General features: G+C 36.9%; 1 protein-coding gene across 6 annotated transcripts; it reads right to left on the reverse strand.

Annotated features, from left to right (window-relative positions):
* Window positions 1-2,552: 2,552 nt before the first annotated feature.
* LOC110851191 (myelin regulatory factor-like protein) lies at window positions 2,553-24,608 on the reverse strand. Of its 6 annotated transcripts, none has more exons than XM_035852936.1 (20): window positions 23,614-24,608; window positions 8,227-8,311; window positions 7,960-8,154; window positions 7,624-7,706; window positions 7,130-7,561; window positions 6,850-7,066; window positions 6,672-6,765; window positions 6,431-6,609; window positions 6,124-6,355; window positions 5,858-6,058; window positions 5,565-5,789; window positions 5,323-5,473; window positions 5,125-5,242; window positions 4,684-5,044; window positions 4,437-4,598; window positions 4,305-4,365; window positions 4,132-4,231; window positions 3,738-3,851; window positions 3,420-3,657; window positions 2,553-3,340 (listed from the first exon to the last, which is right to left on the reverse strand). In XM_035852936.1, the coding sequence occupies exons 1-20, from the start codon at window positions 23,681-23,683 to the stop codon at window positions 3,272-3,274; spliced, it is 3,387 nt and encodes a 1,128-aa protein (XP_035708829.1). In that variant the 5' UTR covers window positions 23,684-24,608; the 3' UTR covers window positions 2,553-3,271. The 6 variants fall into 6 exon arrangements, with proteins under 6 accessions (XP_035708829.1, XP_035708825.1, XP_035708827.1 ...); XM_035852932.1 differs by lacking the exon at window positions 23,614-24,608 and adding an exon at window positions 15,680-16,355 and having other exon boundaries at window positions 6,850-7,057; XM_035852934.1 differs by lacking the exon at window positions 23,614-24,608 and adding an exon at window positions 15,680-16,354 and having other exon boundaries at window positions 6,124-6,340.
* Window positions 24,609-24,936: the final 328 nt, after the last annotated feature.

The following is a 24,936-nucleotide window of genomic DNA, read 5'->3' on the forward strand; positions in this document are numbered from 1 at the left end:
TTGCAAGGCCTTATTCGCATCATAAATTTTGTGCACAAAAGATCCTTGATCATGTCGTCAGGAAGTGATCAGTGTAGCAAACATGTCATGGTATGGATGAACGGATAATGTATGGATTGGAAGGATCTAGGAAATCGAGATGACGTTTTCTCCAGAAATCAGTTTGGCGTGTTTCTGGTAATCCTATAGACCACGTTGCTCCAGACACCCGCAAAATAATGGGAGAATTCTAGAACGACATTTTCTCAGCTTTCACCGCTTTCACGGAATCTCGGATACGACGATACATAATCCTCCATCAGCGATTTCATGGCTTCCCTGAACTTGTACTGATTCCGTTTGTCAATCCGGATTCTATTGATTCACTCTAATCAGTAGGGACTCCACATGTGTATGTGCAAGTCCAATGCGAATAAATTGATAAGGCGGATGAATAATGACGGATGCCGATACACTGTCATGGTTCTCCTTTCATCAGTTTATTGAATTGTGCCTTTCCCAGGATTGATTACTCAACGCAACTCTGTCTTCTATGTTGCAAATTTGTTTGCAAAATTTTCGTGCAGCTCCTGTGCATATGTATGTCTCGATACTCTAACAACAGAAAACCCGATAAATTCAGAATGCATTAATTGTAATAGCTCTGCCTTTTGCAAAACCAACTACATGTAGATTGCATAAATGCATGCATGCCAGGTTTGCGAAAATCCATGAAAACACACGCTTTCTTTCCACTAAACGTATGTACATATTTATTGAGGTAAATTTGAGGAAATTTGCAATAGTCTCGTGCAGTTTACACCTCCAATTACTTTTATGCGGCATTGTAGTCGTAGCATAACATCGCAATTTTCACCAGAAATGAGACAGGAGATAGGGGTCAGTCTGCGTCGCATATGTAATGGTGCCACTAATCAAAATCATGATATTATTCATGATCCGGGTTAACGACGTTTTCGCATGTGCCAAGCTCCCAACTTGTGTACAAATGTAGATTTAAATTGGCAAAGGAATGTGATTTTCTTCACACGCAAACACCTTCAACCACATTTTTAACGGAGATAATATGTCTTGACCTGTGGGAAGTTGGTTCAGGAAAAGAAAGTAATTTGCAATTTTTTCATGATTTTTTTAAATGATGATCAGAAATATAAAATTATGATCCCACACTTTTGTGTATGTAGATACTTAACGTTTTTATTATAAATATTACTAGTTTCATTGCTTGTACTACCAAGCGATCTCGAGGAACAACTATAACGTTTGTTTTTTAACTCAAATATTCGATAAGTATACATACGCACTATGTTAAACAGCATGAATTAACGAGTACATGTGCACTTTTCGGCGTTTTAAAATAAATTGATAAAATAAAAATTTCGAGTAAAAGTAAATAAAATGAGCAAAAAAGTTGTCTGTGAAATAGGAATCTAAATATGTAGTAAATCGTATGCACCAATTCATACTATTTTAATTATAATACAATATAATCTGTACGAATTGCTTTCATATTCAAATATTGAACTAACAATGCGATGGTGTGAAGTGTAACCCTCCGATTTGGCTGAAATTTTAAAATTAGGTGGTCCAAACCAATACAACTAACGTTTCTTCAGGCAGTTTGTGCGATGGTGAGAGTTACTCAATATATTTGAGGTCAAAGTTCAAAAAACGGCCGACTTTTTTCAGGCGGAGTGAGAAAACTCCACTTCCATTCTCTTCCCCTCGCTTTGATTTTCACTCCGAAAAATAATTCATTTCAACAATTTTAAATTTAATTTTTTATAGAAAAATATTAATTATTCATTCCACATGTGACTATATGATTATTTTCATAAAAGTCCACAAAACAATACGATAAACTGCACCAGCTGAATTTGATGAATGTGGGATTGCCACAATTCAGGTCGCAACTAATATTTTTTTCTCTAAAACAAACTTCGCTTACATTTTTAAACTCGGGCCTTTCGTCATCACCCCATGATCCGCTTGAGTACCAGCAATATCGAATCACAGGAGCATTTAAAATATTAATATATAATTGGATATTAGAATAACCAACGCTTTCGAAATGGAAAGCAAGTTAAGTTTTTCCATGTTTATTTGCCGTTGGCGAATTTATAAATTAACTGTTATGTAAATTTGTACTAGAAATAAGTAAAAATCTCACTTATTTAATTATAAATTAAATTAAGTATGTATAATGCGTATTAATTGCTCTTTAAGCTATAATTAATAATGTTTATTTTTTATTATTTTGCATCAAAGCTTGTGCTTGAGCATGAAGGCGTATGCATGAGCGAGACGCCTGAATAAAATCAAAGCGAGGGGAAGAGAATGGAAGTTTTCTCCCTGCGCCTGAAAAAAGTCGGCCGTTTTTTGAACTTTGACCTCAAATATTTTGAGTAACTCTCACCATCGCACAAACTGCCTGAAGAAACGTTAGTTGTATTGGCTTGGACCACCTAATTTTAAAATTTCAGCCAAATCGGAGGGTTACACTTCACACCATCGCATTGTAAGTAAATATGTATCGAACTAAAAACTATTAATTGAACACTAAAATTTACTACATTTCTATTGAGATTTTCTCTTTCTCCTCACCTTTCTCTCGTCACAAACAGGTATAACATGGGTAAATATATATATATTTCAAATACGTGTCTAATTTAAATTTCTCAAAATTGAGTAATATCAATTTCGGATCAAATTTATCATTATCGTTACGTTACATATCGTTGGCTTTAAAATACTTTTTAAACATATATTGTTCATCAAACTTGTAATACATTTAGTTTTTCTTTTCTAGTTTGTCTAGATCATCATGTTGTACATTATTTCTAAAATGATAATAATTTTTTACATTTGAGTTACTTTACTTTTAGTTGTGTTTACTACCAAACATAATGTAGTTACTACTCGGAAAACGCATCGCATTCATACCCACCAGTTTATCATACAATAGTAAATACCTAAGTTTTTTGCCACGAATAATCCGTAAATAATGTGTGTAATACAGAGATATATGTATTTATGTAACGTAGTTGAGACAATCTCTACGAAATTAAATCTAGACTCTAACTGCATTCTGACACATAAAATAGCAATAATAATGGCGATGGAACGGATGAGAAAGTTGACGGGACGGACTAAATTGCAACAATAATAAGGAATCAAATAATAGAATAACATATCGTGGAAGGAACTCTCCTACACTAATGGTGTTTGACTGATTGGAAAATGACTTATATAGCAGCAGTAGCAGCGTTATTCATTCATGGCATACTCGGTAAAAGTGGAAATTGAATTCAAAAATGTTCTTTTGCACGTTACACAAATCCTGTAAATAAAAATATATGAGACGTCGTTACTATTATTTTTGCACGGTCAAATTAAGCCAAATTTGCACAACGACTAACCTGGGTGTCGACATTTGAAGAAAATTTAATGTTGAAACGAGAGTACGGACTGCCTCCAACTTTCACGCTGAGAGAAAATACGTTCTTCCCTTCACCAGCGACAGTCTGAGTGTCATTGTTATTGCTTTTCTCCTCAACGTTGGGAGTACTCGTGGTGGCGTCATCCAGCCTGCAGAAGGGCTGATCGTAAAACTCTTGACACATTTGAGGCTGAGAAATGTTCACTCGTGGCGAGAACCTGGAAATGTAAATAAAATCCATGTCATGAAAAATATACTAAATAAGAAAATTAATAGATTTTTGGAAATGAATACATACTTGAAAATAAGTTTCACGTTCATTTCGTCCCAATATTTGCTTAAAGGAACGTGATACGTCAAATTTGCACTAGAAAAATATCTGTTGTCAGTCGAAACACAGTCGTGGTATCCGCTTGAAAAAATAAACACAACAATTATTCATCTATTTAGTTTTCATATAAATGTGCATATAATAAAGTCACATGACGTAAATTATGTGGATATACTGTTCTAGAAAATTTCGTGTATTAATTTTGATAAATTATAAACTACGACTCTAGATTAATTTGATAGCGCAATTGGACTAATAAATAAAAGTAGTTTTGTATTTGTTAGCATAAATTGTATTTATAGGAATTAGTCTAAACACGTGCATACACGTACATGCATACCATTCATGCATTTATGCATACCTGTCATATCCGTTAGAATTTAGCATGCAGTACGACGCATCTAAAGTTTGGTTAATGTTCTGAGACAAGACGCGAATCGATGGCACTGTAATCAGGGGATCTGGAGTACAAATAAATTTAGAGGTTAGAATTTAGGTCCGAATTTCAATTTGTAAGCACACAACAAGTCTTACTTTCATCAATCTGTCGTCGTCTGCGTTTCGAGTCTAATCCATTGCGATGAACAGGATTGCTCTAGAAAAGTAAAATAAAACAATTAGTTTTTAGTATTATAAAGTTACAATGAAACAAATGCCAATACTCACAGAGAAATTCGAAATGGCATCCTCAGAATTGTTGTTTTGCGGAGTGAGTGTAACAGGAGGTGGAGAAAGTTTTGTAGAACTGACGCTCAGCACGACTTGATTTCTTCTTTCAATGTCTGAGTAATCGGTTGGCGACAATGACGCTCCAGCACAGCAAAAGGTCTGGATTAGGCAAATATAAAAATAATACAATTAAATAAAATTACTTAATTATTGTCAATTTCATAACTACGGTTGCTTGTCATACCCCGCATTGTGTGTCCAAATAGGGAAGAGTAGTGAAACAATACTGCGGTCTGCCAAGAACTTTGGGCTTCATCAAGAGGAACGGCTCAATACCGCCGCCGGTTTTAGGAGGAATAGAATGGTGCGACTTGGCTGATGACTTTGGATTTTTAGTCGGATGGTTACTGTTAAAGCTATGTGGGTGGATTGGTGCAGGGTAGAAGGTACTTGGAGCTCCATAACTTCCGTGACGATAATCAGAAGCCGGAATATTTAAAAATTCCCGAGACGAGTTGAAGATATGGTGGGAATTGTGATGATGGAAGTCGTACGATGACCGTTTGTGGTACTCGAGCCAGTACAGAGTAGCCATTGCGACCAAGCTAATGTGAACAGCAAATTTAAAAATGAACAGTTGCACATTTCAGTGTTATTACCAAAAATATTAAATTCTGCTACTTACCAGAACGCCATAATCAAAACGAGAATCACAATGAGAATTTGCACACATCGATTCGAACAAATGTATTCAGTTGCCGTTTTGGTTGCTGATTCTCTACGTCCTAGAGAGCTCGAAGCACCTGAAATAATTTAAAATAAACCCTCTCTTTAGTAACACAATACAGTACACACTCCTACAAAAGTGCAGAGAGGTTCTTACTTGATCGAGATGATGATCGGCCAGATTTAAGATTATTGCGATCTCTGTTGGCATTTGTAATCTTTTCTAAATGATCAATTCTCGTTTCGAGCTTTCCTGTAACCTTGCAAAGTTCTTTTACGGCTCCGATGTTCTCCATGAATATCCGCTCCTGAAATTTTGGGATTCAGAATTTTAGCAATTATGGCAACTTAAAAAATTGGTATGCATATAAAGTATACGATAATTTCTTATCAATTAACCTTGTTCACAACGAGAAAATTGCTAATTTTATTTCCGTCCGGTAACTTTATATCTCCGGATTCCTTCACCGCCTCGGGAATGATCTTTTGAACTTCTTGTGCAATAACGCCCGTGTCCTCAGCATCCGCATCAGAGATTCCGATCAATCGAGCAAACTCTGGATTATATTTGTATCTAACAACTCGGAGTTGTTGTACATTTTTAAGCTGCTGTTTACTGTCCATCTAATGATTAACAAGTAGTTAAATTAATTTTTTTTTCGTAGAAATTTATATTAAATATTATTCCTAACCTCTACAATGTTCTCCTTTGCTCGCATATCACTGGGATGAATAATTTGGCCCGTAACTTTACAGTTTCCATAAACGACGAGAGCTTCCTCAGGTCGATCCATGTTGATTCCGACGCGTCCAGCATGATAAATCGAATCCGATGTCTGCCCCTTCTGCCAAGATAGTTCCATGTCACTCTCAAATTGTCCTGGATTTGAAGCCTTTAAGAAATAACACAAATTTGCATATATTATTAATCCAGGAAATTCTGCAATTATTTCCGCACTTGCGTCCTCCATACCCTGACAATGATTCGTTGTGAGGAATGTGCCAGCAGGGGGTAGTTTCCATCCGGACCGTGTGCATGGAGGGCTACAACCAGGTAAAAGTAGCGCTGGTCGGGGTTCGGCTTTCCCTTCTTGCGCATATTGTTGGACGTGGTTTCATTAAAGTGGAGTCGGCCAACGGTAAGTTTGGACACCGTTTCGGAATTAACGTCCAGTCTGCAAATTTCAAAACTATTTAGATTTATCGTCATTGTCCATTTGGCACGATGCAATTAATTCCATTCAAATTAAATGTCGTTCACTTACGGAACCGGATGAAAAGGTTTTTTGCTTCGGTCACTTTGGGACTGCTCAATCTTGATGGAATGATTTGGAGACTCGGCTTTAACGCCGTAAAAATGGATACAAAATCCATCAACGGGTTTAAAACCGTCCGCAGTTTTAACGTATTTTGCATTTCCATGATACTTTGCATGGCACGTAATCTGTCATAAAATTTTATTGTGTAAAATTCTGAGAGCATATTTATGTGTTATGGTGTGTGTACCTGAAAGTGGTTTTTCTTCTGGCACACAAAAGCATCATCCGCATTAGAAAAGTTGAATCCTTTGTCAGCATCAACTTTGAAGTACGCCGTAGGTCTGAGCATTATCATATTATTATCGTCATTAAGTTATCATCAATTTCTTCTGTGTTAGTAAAAAAAAGCTCTGTAATAAACTTACAATTCTTTGAGAGCTTCATCCGCAAGTGGGAGCCATGTGTGTTCGTGGAATGGTTGGAATTTGATGCACTGGTAATTTGGATCCATGAAGATTGAAGGGTCGTTTGACAAATCGTAGAAATCGTCATCTAAACTGCCCCCATTGTCATTTCCAGTCCCACTTGCATTGTGAGTTGTTGAAGTGGTGGACTCTGCACCGGGCGACATTTCTGAGAGAGCTGAACTTAATTTAGTATCCATCCTCCAGTTACCAAAACCAACTTTATTAATGTGAACCTCACCTGGCTCTTGTTTCACGTGAACCATGCTAACTTTTCCTTTGGTGCTGCTTGCCCCAGACTCGGAAGCCTTTCTCTTCCTCCCCTTGCTGCTGGTTTCACTGCTTGGCTGGACGACAGGTGTTAAGTTGGTGTAAAATGGGATGTCCTGCTGTGGGGAGGCAGTTTGAGACCCGTCCACAACTTGGGTCGAGGAACAGGGTCCGGATCCACCGAGTGTCGTCAGAGTCACATTATTTGCTGAGGGACTTGTTCCTGTGTGAGTGATGGAAGGGATGCTGGATATGGGAGATCCCAGCGATTGTAAATCGTGGTGTTGCAGAATGACCGAAACCGCCCCGTTTCCCGATCCCCCGGAGGAGGATTGCGGAAACATTGGGTGAAGAAGGAGTTCATGCAGATTTCGTCGTCCGTTCATGGCTGGATCTTTGTGATCTGGTGAAAACAAAACTTATTAATGAATTTGGAGTGTTTGAGATAGTTTGAGGAAATCTTACTGGGAGAACGTGACCCTGGATCCGTCGGGGAATATGGAGGTTCTGACCCAGAGTCCGGCGGACTATCGGGAAGGTTATGCCTCCTGTAAAATCAAGATTAGATTAGCATGGAAGGAAATCTTTGGCTCACATTTCATCTATGGCTTCTCATTCCACACCATTCTTGGTATCTTATATTTATACATTAAGAAGCTAAACAACATGCTGAACCCTGAATGAAAATTTATTATGCACGTGTTAATGAAAGCACAAGCATTGAACTCTCCAGGAGTCGAATGAAGATGCCAAATTGAATTGCAAACTAACATAAAAATGATAATCCATCTCCTGACTTACGGGAGTTGACCGTTGGCATACGCTGTCAAACAGCCGGGTGGATCATTAGGGCACGCCACCTTCGACGACGTAAATGGCAAGGCCCCCGCCTCGGAGGACGGGAGATTCGTGACCACAATGATGCGGTCACGATGTGCCTGTCCATTCTGAGTATGCTTCGAGGCTTCACTGTTTGCCAACGTGTCCGCGAAATAGCTGAAATAATTCACAATAAATAATTCCATCTTTTACATGAAATTAAGAGAAAAAATAGTCTGAAATATTTACCTTCCATCTGCTTCATTGGCAATAAAGTCTTCCAACTGGCTAAAATCAAGTGCGTCATTGTCAAGTCCTGCAAAATCCTCTCGAGCTGCAAATAAAATCGTTTTATTAAATCACTGTTTATTCAAATAAAAGTTATATAATAATGTATCGTCCTACGCGTATAAATTTGGTCGCTAGCCATCACACATTCTTTAAAAAAATAACACCAGTACCACTCTTTAAAATATCATACGAATCCCACACTTTTTCCAATTTATGAAACTCAAACTTCGCCTTCTTTACCAAAACCCATCCAAAAATTGGACACTACTCAAAATAAATTTACTTAACAAGGAGCACAGCACACCCAAAATCTTGTCTGAATTCTTGTTTCACTTTCACCCAACCCAAAGCGTTGGTTCGATGGTGCGAAGTGCATAACAATGTCTAAAAGCGTTCTCATTGATCGTCTCGTCATAGTCAAGACTATGAAAGTTGGTTAACCCACTTTTGGATTCAAAAATCGTGATTTGTCCTCGTCCGCAGGGACAACCTCCGAAGCTTCTGGAGAAAACCAATCCCGACTTTCTCCTTCGTGCACACGCTCACTCGCGACGCATTATTTTCCTCCCACAAGGTTTCCCTTTCCTGTTCTCGCAAATACGAAAATGTTTTCTCCGCAAGAAGCAGCTTTCTAACACGGGATAAAAAATAGGCGACCATTTTCACCAATTGTGAAACTCGACACTCAACACTCCTCTTCTATTCAGAGATAATCAACTAAATGAAAATTTCTCATGGTTTTATAACCAGGTTTAATATGTGGATACCATTCCAACATGACGTCAATGTTCATGACGATGTTTTTTTTTTAAATATCTTCAGGTTGGTAACATTTCATGAATCAATTTTCTTCCAAACTTCAAACACGCAAATAACTGAAATTGAATTATGTATGTCTCCTAAGTAAATAATATTGTATCGCATTTTATGTTGACGTTTAAAACTACCGTCGTAATAAAGAGTTCCATAATCACTACAATCAATAATCATTCTCCCATCCAATGTACAATCAATCCCATATTTCCATGTGCAAAAAGTAATAAACGTTACATCACACACACACACGTAACACGGAGACGGAAAACAATGTAACATTTCCGGGTGAGCAATTTAGTAAAAACAGTCTTCTCAATTTATTTTATCGCTGCGGAGGAGACTCGCAGGTAATGTGATTATTATGATTAGTATGGCGTTGGACAAATGGAATGGACAAAGAAGAAAAGTTATTATGCTTAATTAAAGCTGAGGCATAGAAAACCTCCCCTCGCATCCACCACCACACGCCCACCTCCCATCATCCGCTGACATCGTCTCTCTTTCTCGGTGCAAATGAGAATCGGACCCTGCTCACGTGGACCTTTCCAGTCTTGCTGTGAATGGATGGAGGACAAAACAAATCATGTTTCAATATTTATGGCACGAAAACCCTAATTTTTCAATGGGTATGTGACGACGAAGGAAATAAAAGGCACCGTTTGGATGCTCTTGCCATTGTTACGCGGATCCCTGGTGTATTATTTTTTATGATTGCCAGATCAACAAGGAACCCCAATTCAATTTTAATTTTCATCAATTCCCATCCCCTCTGGATTTCTTTCTCAAATAAACTTCAGCCTCAGTGCTTTTATTTACACGACGACGGTAAGGATGGGGTTGGCTCCCACGCTTCTCAACTCTTCTAAATTAGTATGGGAAACAATACAGCGTTGACAGGACAGGTTCGATTGATCGACTTTGATCCCGTATCAAAAGCAATTAGCTCCTTCTCCTGGCGACGTGTGTGTTGTTGTTACACATTAAAAAATTATTGTCATTATTCACAATCAACAATGCATGCATTTTCCTCGTTATTATACATGCAGACATGCGACTGATATTGGGTACAAATTGACTTTGGGGAAGAGTACGTAGAAGAAAGGAGGCTTTTACGAGAGACAATGGAAGTGGGACGTATGTATGTTGGTTTTATAACCATATTACGAGTCATCTCATAACCACGAAGCATTTAGGTTGGTACATATTTCCATAAAATCGACTCAATTTCCCGTCCCTGAATTTGATTGAAATGCGACTTTCCCTACAAATTTTTGAGCGTATTTTACTCTTCAAGTGAAATTAGCAACGGGACAAAACATAAATAATGATGCTACGTAATGCATATGCCTAACATAATAATAACCATGTTTAAAGGCCATATTGTTACACAAGTGTATTAAGAATATCTCGGCAAGATTAAAAAGTATTGACATTCTTGTCAATTGCCTAGCGCATGAAGCCTTCTTTTTAAATACAATGCTACGTATTTGCACAGAGTTCGAACACATAATAAATTTGTCATTAAAATCCAAACAGTATTATTTAACACACCTTTGTTTGTTTTCCCTTCCGATTTTAATACCGTATTATAGTGACGTAATGGGCCGTAACTAATTGCCGAGTTACGGTTAAATAAAAGGAGTAATTGTACATTGCAGCCCTGACCGTTTGTGCTATGCAGCACAGCAATAAATAAATCGAAAAAACAAGCGACCAAAAATATGTGATAATAAACCTTAACATTTATGAACATACTTGTAACGTGTCACATCAATTAGTCCCAATCTGCAATGTTAGCATCACCACAAGCCCTGATTATCTATAACGACTCGAGGATAACAATAATGCCATAATTTGTCCATTTCAATGCGCAAATTGAGGATAGCTTCCAGTCGTGGATATTTTGCAGAGGTGACAAACTGTGACAAAATCAGTGGTTAATTTTATTTTGGTATAATTTGGATAATTTCCTCCCTCTTTCTCTCTCATATTATTTATCACTTGAGCAGTTAGGATGTCGCGTTAATGGAGAATGATTGGCTATACATGACATGGCAGACAAGGCTGTGAAACAAATGTTCGAAAGCATGTACGTAGTTGTGGTTTGGGTTACATTGTCACAGCACAATTACGAGAATTTAACCTTCCACCAAGTCCCAGTCTGCACATGACACTCAAAAAGTCAAGTCTCTCTCTCTCAATTCTTACAATCACGTCGCAAATACGTAGGAACCTGCACTTTGAGAAAAAATGAGAATTCTCCTGAGTCACTCTAATTGAATTGATATCCTATAAATTGCTCTGTTCTTGCTCATAAACAACAAGTCTAATTCGTTGTTTCCCTTTTTCTCGCCTAATACCAAGTGGATGGTTTATGTAGTTGGATAATGTTTGTTGTTGTCGTCGTCGTAGTGTAAACAAAACAGATTATTTCCTATTAATCCTTTATTGACAGTCTCCATCCGTCTCGAACTTGCTTTAGGTTTGTTCCCAGATAAATAAATGTAAAAAGCCACCATGTCGGCTGCCAATTGAACCATGGATTTGCTAACCAAGTTGGATTTGGAGATACAAATCTTTTTATTGCCACAATTGTGACGCTGCAATTATCAAACGTTAGTTGCTATCTTTATTTGTACTATTGTGAAAAAAAGTGATTTTCATGCATCTGATTTCCCTGACACCAATAACCCTGACTTGACTTGGCCAAAGTCAGGGTTCTGAAGCTGATGCAACCTTGTGGATTTGTGAGACTTGAGGTTTCTTCTTTTATTATTGTGTGGCGAATAAGAAGAATTTCTGATGTCAGACAGTCTGCAGAATTCACACTTTTATTAGAGGATAAAGTAAAACAGCAGTTCCTGTGTCGTTCCTGTGTTTATCGAGTAGAAAAGAAAAGAAGTCTATTAAACGATTCTAATATTTGCGGAATATTTGAGATTTTTTACATCCTCCAAGACGCTTTCATGCTGTTTTCAATGTCTTTCGTTCTCAAATATAGACGACTAACTTCCTGATGTTTGCATTATTTCCAAAATGGTGGAAATTTGGCATGTCATTTATTTCACTGGATTAATTAGATCTGCGAATTAGTCGTCATCCTTTTCATATGATCAGCATGTGAACATGGGGCAATCATTTAGATGAAATAACCCATATGAATTCAACATAAATATTTACATTGATGAGATTAATCATTACACAGGGCTGGAAATATATACTTTAAGTGTCATTTTCATTTATGACGTTTTCCCCACTAGTCGGTCACAATCATTGCCTTCTGCAACTTATGAACATACAATTCACCAGCCTGGGAAATCTTACATATGGCAATAACCAAGTGTAAAGCACATTTGACGGACTTATCACGAATGGTGTTTCATACACAGAAAGAGACACTGACCGCCTAAAAAAGTGCCCAAAAAAGGAAAAAGACATTCCCTAAACATGGGCTTATTACATAAAAGATGATGCGTGGACACATATGCTTTTGTCCATAATCTAACGTCACACCCTTTTGTCGTAACACTCTGTTAGGACAACTGGGCAAGACTATCCGCTTTCGGGATGAATGGCACATACGTAGTCTGAAACTTCTTAATTGTTTTCGATTCTTCGTACATGTTCAACGCACAAAAGAAACAATCGATTCCTGACACAATGGTGTAGATGGAATAGTCCAGTTGATGTTATGATCTCTTTTATTTAGACCAAAACTTAAGGGGTATTGACACAGCTACATATACTTCTTGACATACAAATTGTCATATACACGACAATCAACAAGCAGGAATGTACAACAAACTGACATTTTACTTTGTGCATAGGTATAAAAATGCAAAACAATAAATATATGTGCATATTCGGTCTAAGGGTTGGTTTACTTTAAACATAAAATATCGCAATGTGACATGTTAACCTATAAAACCCCTTCGAAATGTTGCGTGTAAAAGTGATTAAATTATTTTAATTCTTCTTACCCTCGAATTTTAGCACATTTATACGAAATTAATCAAAAGAACTGTGATAAATAAACTGTTTGTCCAAATGTACATGAAATCTTCTCATTACAATTTTCTAAAATGTACAAAATTTAGCGCATTACGAGCCATATTTACATATTCGTTGCATGGTTTGTAACTATTTGCAAGAATTAAGACCATTAAACGCACTGGAAATCAAATTAATAGACACTTATTCAGTTTCCATTTCCTGCTCGAATGACTTTCGCATGAATTGTTTTACATAAAAATAAAGCTAGAAAAGAAGGACAATAACAAAAGCCTTGTGCGAATTGAGGTGGTAAATTGATACAGTTTTTGAATTTGAAAGGGAACGTGGTGATGAAATCCGTTTATTTGTTTGCGGTTTCATGCCTTTCTTTGTTTGATCTCTCGACAACGACGAATTTAATTTAGCACTCGGCAAGACTGTGGACGCTATGTAGGCACCTTTAGCGTTATTGCAAATTGTTTAAGAAATTGACACTCCCTCAATGCAGCAGGTCGCTCGTCGTTCATGTCAATTTACAGTTTTGTCAATTGAACTCATTCATTAAGCACTGCCACGATTTATTTTCTTATTCGGAGAATTGCGCAAAGTGTGAATTTGAGCAAATTATGAATTATTTAAGTTCTGCTATGCATAAATAGCTGCATACACTGTTAAATTATACGGTATGTATGGAAAGCTAAAGTGTCGAATGAATGAATGGGTGCCTAGCTAAACTATAGACTTGGTAAAGTAGTGCAAGTTCATCGCCCAGCACTCCTTGTCAATCACTCTTTAAGCAAACCGTGGCGCAGTCAATGGCAAAAGGGAAAAAAAATCTACAATTTTTAGCTTTAGGGGTCCAATTCAAAAATACTGTAAGCTTAATTTTGCACGGTGTGGAAAAAAAGTAGTTGGCGAAACTGGCGAAAACCGTTTATGAAGTAACCGTCGTCGTCTAATTTGGAATAAACTTGAGAAGCAAATTTACTTTATAATTGATAAATTATGAAATTATGTTTATGAAACTGCGTCAAAAAGTATCAATTTTAATGTCCCACAGAGACACCTATATAACTAACCTTTCGTCGCCACAAGGCACGTCTAGTACTCGACTTAATGGAAAAATGATTAAAATGACAGTGGTTTTAGGAAATAATAAATAATGTGGCTTGCAAATAGTAATTTGTTTACGTGTTCTCATACCTACGTAGTTTAGTCACATGCGCGATTTGTTGTTATGTACAGCGGTGAAACGAATTAGGCCAGGTAGCCACCAAAATAATCAAAATTGGGAGACCACGCTCATAAAAAGTGTAATTCACAAACCAACCAAGATTATCAATTTTCCTATTTAATTTGCACATAATCACTCACTTTTATGCCAAATATCCAATCAAATTTACACTTTTCTAGCAAATTTAGCATAATAATATGCTTCTTGGAGTCTTAAAGAAAAATCAACCCAAAACCCAAATTATTAGCTGGGCCAGCGTAGCATGAAATTCCTCTTGTCCGTTCTACAGTTTTTTAAATCAATTGATGCAAATTAAGTACGAACCACTCCCCCAATTGAATAAGTTTGTCCGTTTCATCAGAATGATTGCGTGGAGGTAAAAAGTTATGTCAAAATTATGTGTCTATTATTTTATTACGTGATGAATCTGATCGATTATTGAGTGAATATTTGAGACTAAGCAATAGGACATGTCATTTAAATTTGTCCAGGTCGTGTTATCCACAAACAATTCAAAGTCTTATGCACGTACTACATTTATTTACTCAATGATAACCATTTATTAGTGCGATTTCGATCGATCATGTCATAATACTTGGGATGCAAATAATGCCCAACTTTGGATACAAACATTGTCAGCAAAGGTTTATATAATGCAGAAAGTTGACCAACAATTCCAACTTTTTTTTAACCTGCTCTGCACTTATTTACACTGGTTTTGCTATGACTTGACAAATCAGAAGAGTAATTTAACAAGTGTATGACGCACAATGGACAAGTGAAAGAGCAAACAGCATAAATCACGCAACGGGAAGAAGCATGGGGAACTGACATAATGCAATATTTTTTTCCCTTTCTGATCGCATGACGGTTTAAAGTACATTTTTATTTGCATACAAAATGCACTATTTGTTTTAGAACCAAATGTAAAAGTCACAACTCCAGTGTTTACATGTTCAACTCATTTGTTCAACTAACTCATCATTATTGTTCGTCCATTACTTATCCGTCATAATGTTGGAGCTAAATTACCTAATCCAGAACCATTAATGCCATCAGTACCAATCAATCGGAGGCACAATTGAACTTGTTTTTTTGTGTGCATAATTTCAAACACTGACAAAATTGGACCACCGTTTTTTTACAGGATTCGACAGGAGAGGAGGATATATATTTAGGGTGGCAATAAACATGCACTTTTTAACGAAGGAGAAGACACGCGTCAAATCATAATTGTATAAAACAACTGTCAGGTTCATCACCACATTCGTATGCTCAACAACCATGAGTGAATGAGTGAATGAGTGAAGGGCTGATGAAAACTACGGCTAGAAATAGAACCGGAAATAACGGAATGATTATGGGTACCTGCAGGGACCGGGTGTTTTAGATGCACTGAAACATGAGGCTGATGCTGCTGCTGGTGGTGGTGTTGCTGTTGTGCATGTTGATGGTGAAGGTGGTGATGGGGAATCCCTTGATTCGGATGAACATTATTATGATTTCCTCTATTTTGTGGATACAGGTTGCCCGTGTAATCTTTGTACAGGTGATACCCTTGATCCATGGTCAATTATAGCCTTCTTTGAGTCTCTCATTCGGTTCACTACAATGGTTTTTTATACAACTCTACAATTCTCGACTAATCAACAATGTCCAAGAAACCATTATTTAAAAAAAAACTTCCACTGCAAATGCACAATAGTCTGATCTCAAAATGTTTGTTTTATGTCAAATTTCCAATTTATCAGCACAATTATAGTTTTGCTTAAATTTCGAACCCACAATCTCAACTGTTCACACTACAAAACGAAATGCACGTTTTCGTCCCACACTGAACAATTTTAATCAAGTGTCGCAAACTGATCTTGCAAGATTATCGACTAGTCAGGTCAGGTGATAGTGCTCTACTGCTGGAGAAGAAACCATATTCAGGGAGTGTCGTCTACTCGCAACTCACTACTTCCGAGAAGACTTGGGAAGTTGAGACGACAATAATCTCACAAAGCTGCGGAAGGGCAGCCACAGGGAACATGAGACACCTTGCTTGACGGCTCAGGTGTGTTTAAAAAACTAAATTACAATCGAGCCCTCAAAACCCCAGACTCACTTTTACTCTCATTCTCGCAACTACAACCTCTGTTTGTGTTTGCTGTGGTGCTGTCTGTGGACAATCCAATGATAAAAGTGTCTGCTTTTTTACACCCCTGTAAATATCTGCTTCACTTGGCCCCCAAATTCACACCACCACTGCCTGAACGTTAACATTGAATCCTAAAACTGCAGACTAAGGTAACACATTCATAAGTATCCAATTTAATGGATACCTTAATTCTATCAATGTTTCGTTCAACAAACAATGTAAATGCATCATACACTTTGTGTAATAAATAATAAGCCAGTGCATGCATAACTGCTTACAATGGACTTTTGTATCAATAATTGATCTGCAGCAGTTGAGAATATGCAACTTCATATCTTATCCTCAGTTTATGATCGTAGAAATCAAAATCATCCCGTGGTGATGGTGGTCAATGTATGCATGACAGATACAACATCCATTTAAGTATAAATAGCAACTACATAATAAGAAAAGATCATTAATTGCCATATATTTAAGCGGCTGATGAAAACATTTTTGGCCACCGTTACTCCTGCATCTCGCACTGATGCTGCTGAATGAAATCTTAATTTAGAAACAAATGGGTCACTCACTTTTACACCATGTTAACAATGCCAACACAACCACATGAGCTAATTTAATCATTAAGCGTGTATAGCATAGTTTTGCATTTATAAAAAAATAATGCAATAAATGCATTTACTATTTAGCTCGTCGTGTGGTTGGCTACTCTCCTTTATTTATTTATTATTGATTATGTATAAGCTTCTTGGTGGTGGTGGTGGTTCCTACTAAAATTAACAGAATTGTGGAGTTTGTTGCATTGTTGGGTTGCGTTGTTGTTCCGATTTGGAAGTAATTGCAAAGATCTTGAGCTTGGCATGAATGAATCAACTGCTGTGATGCAAAGATCCCATTCATCAGAGGCTAGTGTGACGTGCATTGTTTGGATTTGTGGAACAACTTTAATTTCATCGTCGTCGTCGTCATCGTCGTTGTCGTCGTTGTCGTGTCTCCTGCTTTACTTGAATGGTCTGCTTTTTAAGTCTGAATTCTCTCTCTGAATCAAATTTCAATCACGAATAATTTCCTTCAGGGACGGCGAAAGACACTGTTATGCATTCAGAGCTCTTGTTGACATGACCATCGATTGACATGTTATACCGTCGTTCGTGATGCTTTAGTACGTACGTAAATCAGGGACTTTTCTGCACTTTCCCACACAGATAGGTCAAGTGACAGGAGGAAAAAAACTGCGTATGTGGTTTTATAAGTGGCAGTTTAGTTAGTGGTAAGTAATTTCATACATATGTGGTATTACACATGACATAATAGCTTCCATCCAAAAATAGGGAAAAAACATCCATCCATACAAATTACTTTAAACTCTTGTTCCTCCAACCTTTGCAATGTTGAACTTGTTTACAAGCTGTTGGATGAAATAATAATGGTTGCTTCATTGCAATCGATCAAACTTTAACCCAAGTCGGACTACCCAAATTTATCGAAGCAATCCACTCCAAAGAAGAATGTGTTGGTAAGGTTGGATTTGAAATTGAATAATGTAATAATGTGCAGAGTAGTAAGAAACCATCCCACAATAAAAGAGTGAGTAATGCATCAACCACAGTAATAACAGTGGAAATAATAATTATGTAGTGTTTTATCATTATACATACATATTTATTATATAGGTACGCATATGCATTATTGGGTAATTCTAAACTCCACTGCAATCAATGATTGCATACACAATGTAATAATAAATTACAATAATAATAATTGTAACGATAATAAATTTAGGATAATTCTATGAGGTATCAAAATTTGCAATTTCAGACACCAAGCCAAAACTACTTGCTTCTGCCAACACTTTGTCTCTCACGGTCATTGGACATACTGACGAAGTCAAATTTTACTAAATTTAACCCAAAGGTGGTTACGACGATAATAGACCGAAGTCTCAAAGTGTCAACACATACATAAAATGCCACCTCTCTACTACATGCTTCTTGCCATTTACATATGTACCCAACACGGAATCAGTTTGAGAAGAGCCTTCACGGTCGGATGACGACCTTTCTTCGACGACGACATAAAAATGTACAAGTTGTCAATTGATAACGTTCATGTCTCATCCAACACAGACAATTATGGAACCTATAGAGTTGCTAATAATCCAATACACGTACAGTAAAAAAAAAGTTGCTGGCAGCAGTGTATATGTTGTATAAACCTCATCGGAATTTCCTCACAAGATTGAAATTAGTCGACCGTGGCTGCTTCTGCTTCTTATGCAGCCAGCAACTTACACATGAGACACGCTCAACGAAACGAGATGTTTAAATTAAACGTTAAAAAACACACCTGAACGATATAAAAGAGGGATCAAACCAAGTATAATGGTTGACTAAGAACACATTTTGTGATCCAAACTTCATGAACAATTCAAGAGCTACAAATTCTCATATATCTGCATCCACTTTGTATTCTTAAAAAAACTAATTCGATTAATCAGCCACTTAAGTGTCAAGTTATCTCTTGTCCCAAGGTCGAGGACAATCCCAACATTTTGTTACCTACGTAGATATTCCTGTTGATCCATTTCTCAATTACACATTATGTATTTTGTGTGCTGTGATTTACCGCAATAATTTTTGTCATAAAGCTTTGTCACTGTTATTATTTGTTCTTTAACTGCTGCTGCAATTATTCCAAATTCTCAAACTTTTGATATTTGTTGTTATGCATTATGAGGCAATAATCTAACAAACAATTACCATTTCTTTGCACGTAGTGCTAAAGTTGATAAGAAACTTTTTAAATACGGGAAGAGAAATGGAATCAGAAATACTGTTTCTCATTGTCAAAGGAAACCTTAACGTAATAAATACATACAAATATACGAAGAGCATATCAGGATATTAATATATCAAGGTTTGTATAAGCTCGTCACGTGAAAATATGGTCACAAAATAATATTCTAGTCAGTAATAAATCATAAAATGCGATGATGACCGATGGCATCATCACTTTCATCAATTTCTTCTGATGGGTCTCCAATTTAAAAGTGAAGTTTGTATAAAAATACACTCAACGAGGTTTCCCTCAATTTCCCCTCAAAAACCTAATACTTACATTACCTACATCCAAGTCAGGGTAAAAGTCAGCCCTGTACTTGCACTCTGACGGAGAAAGGATTATTATTATGCTTCAACGTATTTTCAGGTGGGGTTTTGGTTGCAATGGAGAAAATAAAAAACCTTTTACTTTGTTCGTACAGACATCCAGACAACGACCAACATGTCATCTTATGACCGCAGCAACTGCAGTCGAGTAAACCTCCTCCAACCAATCACGGGCAAACAACATAATTATCGATCAAACTTTGGCTTCTTTCTCATCAAATAACTGCTCAAATTAAATTGTATTACAGTTCTTTCTCCGTGTTGACGTTCAATGCCAAATGTTCCATCCAAGCAACTTATCCTGGTTTCCTTTTCACGGGAGAGAGAGAGAGAGAAAGTACTTTATGTTCTCACTTCTTCACCCGATGAAAAGAAATCAGTGAGAGAACATGACGACGATGAAGGTTTACACATTTGGTAATTTCACATGGTATGGGCAAACATGTTGATAATATAAGCCATTTCCGTTTCAAGGAAACGTTCCCATTTTCTGGAAGTGAGATTGGATTTTGATCTACTATCATTTTATTATGGCTTGAATATGCAAACATCATTCGTCAAAGGCAAATTCAAATCTTGATTTTGGCATGCACTGCAGTTGGATGTGTGTGTGTGCAGGAAGAAACCTTGGTTAAATCTGGGCTAATAATACCAAATAACAGAGTTGTACAATGCGTAGGGCATGAAAATAAATGCAGGCATTTATGTCCTCATGCGAAAATGCCAGGTATTTATGAGAATTTAAGACATTTATTGGGCACATTTAGCATATTGGATTGGGCACTTATCTCCACTTGCCTAATCCAACTTTACATGTCTGGAGAATTTTTCAGAAAAGTTTATTTAACCAAAAGAAATGTGTCAAACCGTAATTCAATGTGTATTACTAAATCGTTTAACAAACCATTTCAAACAACCATTTTGATTAGATACAATCAAGGATATTTCAGAAATCTAAAAAAGCTAATCAATCCTAAGGCATAACAAAGTATACTTTAATTTAATTTTCATAAAAGTCATCAATTCAAAAATTAATTCAGCATGCCCAAAATTCTCGGCAAATAAGGCATGCCATAAATTCCTAAATGCCCTGGGCATGGGCTTAACTACAACTCTAACAGACGCATTACAAAAAGCTTTTTAATTCGTATTTATGTCCCCTATAAAATTATGATTAGATTCATATGTAACACAATAGAAACACATTCCAAATCGTGATAAAATGGTTAGGGAACATAAATCGAATATTTAAACTAATAGTAATCGAATCTCAAAATGTAAATGGCTTCGGGATGGTCGTCACCATTAAATTGTCTTTAGGTCATTAGCACATCATTGTCGATGTAAAAAAAGTCTCATCTGACATCGGAAATCTCCGGTTTGTCTAACAATGCTGATTTGTTCATCAGATAAGGAACTTATGGGAGGAGTTGTGGCGTTGGCTGCATAGGTCATAGCGCCCATCATATATGCACAAACATACAGATCGTACCTGCATACGTACATACATATCGTACACCATCCCCTTCACAGACTGACGTGAAAAATGACACGACAATTGCTTCAATCTAAAATGTTATTAACTTTATTCAACTATATTGAGTTTGTGTGTAGCACCACCTGCCCAGAATTTAACGTCCTGCTTTCCTCATCATTTTCCTCACGAGGATTTTCTTGTTTTCGACACAACAACCGGTAATTCCAAGCTTCCTTCTTAATTATCGCCCCATTTCGTTTTTTTACTTCATGAGTATGATCATGTGTTTCCAGAAATTGTTACATACTTTGAACCACCACGCAAAAGGTGCATGGATTGTATGCCAATCTTTTTTAGCCCGATTTATCCAGAGGTCAATTTATCATCAAGAGTGAAAGCACGACCGACATTGACATGTGCAAAATCTACCTACCTCACTAATCAATCTTGGATTCGTGCTAATTTGCATATTTAAAAAATTCATGAATAATTGCATTTAACATTTATGATCTTGCGGCATCATGATGAATTTTAATAACTGTCTCACAAAAAACTGAGCATGTATGCATATTTGCAAAAGCAAGGACTTCTAGATAAATGGCTGATCGAGTGTGCATGCAAGTCATTTTTATATGATTCAACATTCCTTAAGAAGTTTTGGAAGAGATGAAGACGGATGATCGGGTTGGATGGATTGCTGTTTTGTTGGAGTAGGACTGGAATGTACGTCACTTTTAAAGGTATAATTCATTCCCAGCGACCGACCATGTATTATCGCATGGCTGGAGAGACCAGGTAAAATAATAAATGCATATCTGTCGTTTGTTTAGTTGGAAGCCTATAATGTTCAATCAACCTTTGTTGCCCTTGGTTCGGTTAGGATATATGTATGTACATATGTATGTACATATCTATGTATGTATGCCGTACGGCTTAATCACAATGGCTTCAACATTTGTAGGTAATTCAATCACGTATTTATATAGAATTGTTGAATGAGTAGTATATTTTTGCATCCATCAGATGATTATAAATTGGCAGGTTGGATTAAAAAAAAGTATTTATACTTGGCCGAGCATATAGATATATAGGTAAAAGTGTGGTTCATTGTGATTTGTGCAAGTCAGATGACTTCTTAAAGATTTTATAGCATATCAATTTCTTAGAAACCTGGGCACATTTATTTCTACCTTCATTTGCATTGCATGGCTTCGATTAAATTGAATGTCCATACACGAGGGGCAGCAGTAGCAGAATTGAACTATGGGGCAAAAAAATGGCAATCATGTTCGTAATAAGTGAGCAACCTTTATGCAATATACAGCATATTTAACGGAGGAATAGGTATTTACTGCCGCATGTACAGAGTGAGAGGTCCAAGGTTTAACTTGAAAATGCTCGTAAATAGCGAAAAACTAGTTTTTGGAGAGTTTTTGAGGATTTTAGTAGGAATTGATGTTACGCACAGTCTGCAGTGTTGGTCTGATTGTGAGTTTTTGCAATAATTATGAAGGATTTATTGGTGGAGATACTTATTACAATTGCAGAATAAACATGTGGAACATGTAGATTTTTCGAACCTGATTTTTTTAAGTATACCTTTACCACCAGACGAGCCGCCGATTTAATTGAAATATGACAAAAGATGGGAACGCTATAATTTACTGGATATATGTATTTATCCTGAATGAGGGCCCGATCGCCGAATGGAATAATTATCACTGTGCTAAATAAGGCATAAACTGCATCAAACCAGAACTTTTCGTACTCGAATTTTCCTCTATCATAATCTGAGGTCAATCTAAATATTTGGGTACTTTGAATATCTTACTAATACCCCAAGATTTAGGGACACAAAATACATCAAAGTTTGTGGAGCTTAAAGAACGAGTACTAGAAATATAATGAGTCAAAAGGTATGTATGTATCATCCCAGAGTTTTTAATCAGATCTATCAACCAACTTTCTGCCAAGGATCGGAGGAACCTTGTAAAAAATTGGAAACTGTTAATAACACAGATATATATTTTTCCTACCTGTAAATATTTCGACCCGTAGAGAATTCTTGTATATTAAAAATTGTAAATTAGAGGAGAACGATAATTTCAGCATTGTGTCCGACCCTAATAACACGAACGAAACGTGCACACATTTTTTATTCATATTGCACGACCATTATTTGAAATGACCCTTGCGAATGAGCAAACTTCAGCTTCATGTCATTACAAGCAAACTGCAAAATAACAGTATTATCATTCTCTCTCTCCACTCTGAGAGTTTTTGTGAGAGTTAGTTGTTGGAATTGATGAACCTTTTCTGCCCTCTTGCACACAACCTTTATTATCGAGCCGAGTTGTAAAATCTGACTCTAACACCGGATATCAGGGTAGATTTCAAAGTTAAAAATCACAACAGAAAATATTTCCGGAATGCGAACTTTTATAAAATGATGGCATATTTTCGACTGAACTAATTCTGTTTCTGAGTAAGAATAATATTCGAATTTGCATATTACCTTCTTCATCAAAGCCCAAAATTGACTCCAGCTCCAGAGTCTTCTCCTCGAGTGTTACTTCCGTCTCCATCCCATTGCTAATCCAATGTCGCACAAAATTTCCAGTCAGTCGTCCATGCAATCAGTTCAACATCTTCACTTCCGACCAATTTTTACCACACTGCTCAACCACCAATAAATAAACACTAACTAAAACTCAGCTCATTTTCAGACCATCACAGTTGTGTTAATAATTATTGCTACCGCACTTATCCGCATCTTCTAATGAGTTTTACATGTAGATTAGAAAACTATGTGGTGTATGTAAAAAAAAGTGTCTCTGAAATGTCCCCACTCTGATTTTGCTACTTACTAACACGACATCATCTCATTCTCTCCTCTTTTTTGATTTTGAGACGAGGTGAAAAGTTGGTCTTGCAAAGTTCCCAATAAATTTCACACTTGAAACTTGTGTTGCAGTGGGTCTACACTACGTATTACAAATTAAGCACCGAGAGTCGTACAAGTAAGTGGTAGGTAAATAGGTAGCTGAGATGATGGTTCGTCGTCTCTTGTGGCCGTGTTCGTTGAGCTTACTACCTGTTCTTCTATTAGAGTTAGTTTTGTATAGTTAAGTAATTATTGGTTGATCGTCGTCGTCTTCTTGTTCGTTTTGCCATATGTACATCGTGATGCAGGGTTATATTAATCTCTCACTTCTCGGACTATGTACTAAGTAGTGCTTCGTCTTGGCAAGTTATTATTTATCAAGGAATAAAACCTCTCCTCTCAATCAACACTGAAACTCTAAACAATTTCTCCATCTCTGCTGCACCACTAGTTATTTTTTTTATATTTAATGCTCCTCTTCAGTACCACCACTATCACAGATGGCAATAACAATATAATCCACTTTTGAGCTCTAGGCATCAAGGTACTGTATATTTCTTAATAGAAGAATACATACCTGCAGTCAGTGTTTTCTACCTGTTGGTCCATCCTGCCCGTGCTGCAATTTTTACCTGCTCTTTGGTTGTTGTTGGGCTACATAAGTAAGTAGTAAACCCCGTCCGTCGTCGTCGTCAGTCACTGCGTTCAACAATCGGCTCTTTCAAAATCAATCTTTTTGCTCTTTGCCTTTGCTACACAGCACTAGGCTCGGTTTAGTTGGTTGGTTAGTTTCGTATGCATAATACTTTATTGCTTGTGGTGCATTTGATTTAGATTTCGCCCAGGCCCATCATGCCACCTTTTAGACATATATCCTCACACTGAACTTGACTATACATGCATTGCAACAATTGAATTGACATGACACATACATACAAATAATACACACGGGTT

The sequence above is a fragment of the Folsomia candida genome, unplaced genomic scaffold (assembly GCF_002217175.1).
Source record: "Folsomia candida strain VU population unplaced genomic scaffold, ASM221717v1 Fcan01_Sc006, whole genome shotgun sequence".
Lineage (NCBI taxonomy): Eukaryota > Metazoa > Arthropoda > Collembola > Entomobryomorpha > Isotomidae > Folsomia > Folsomia candida.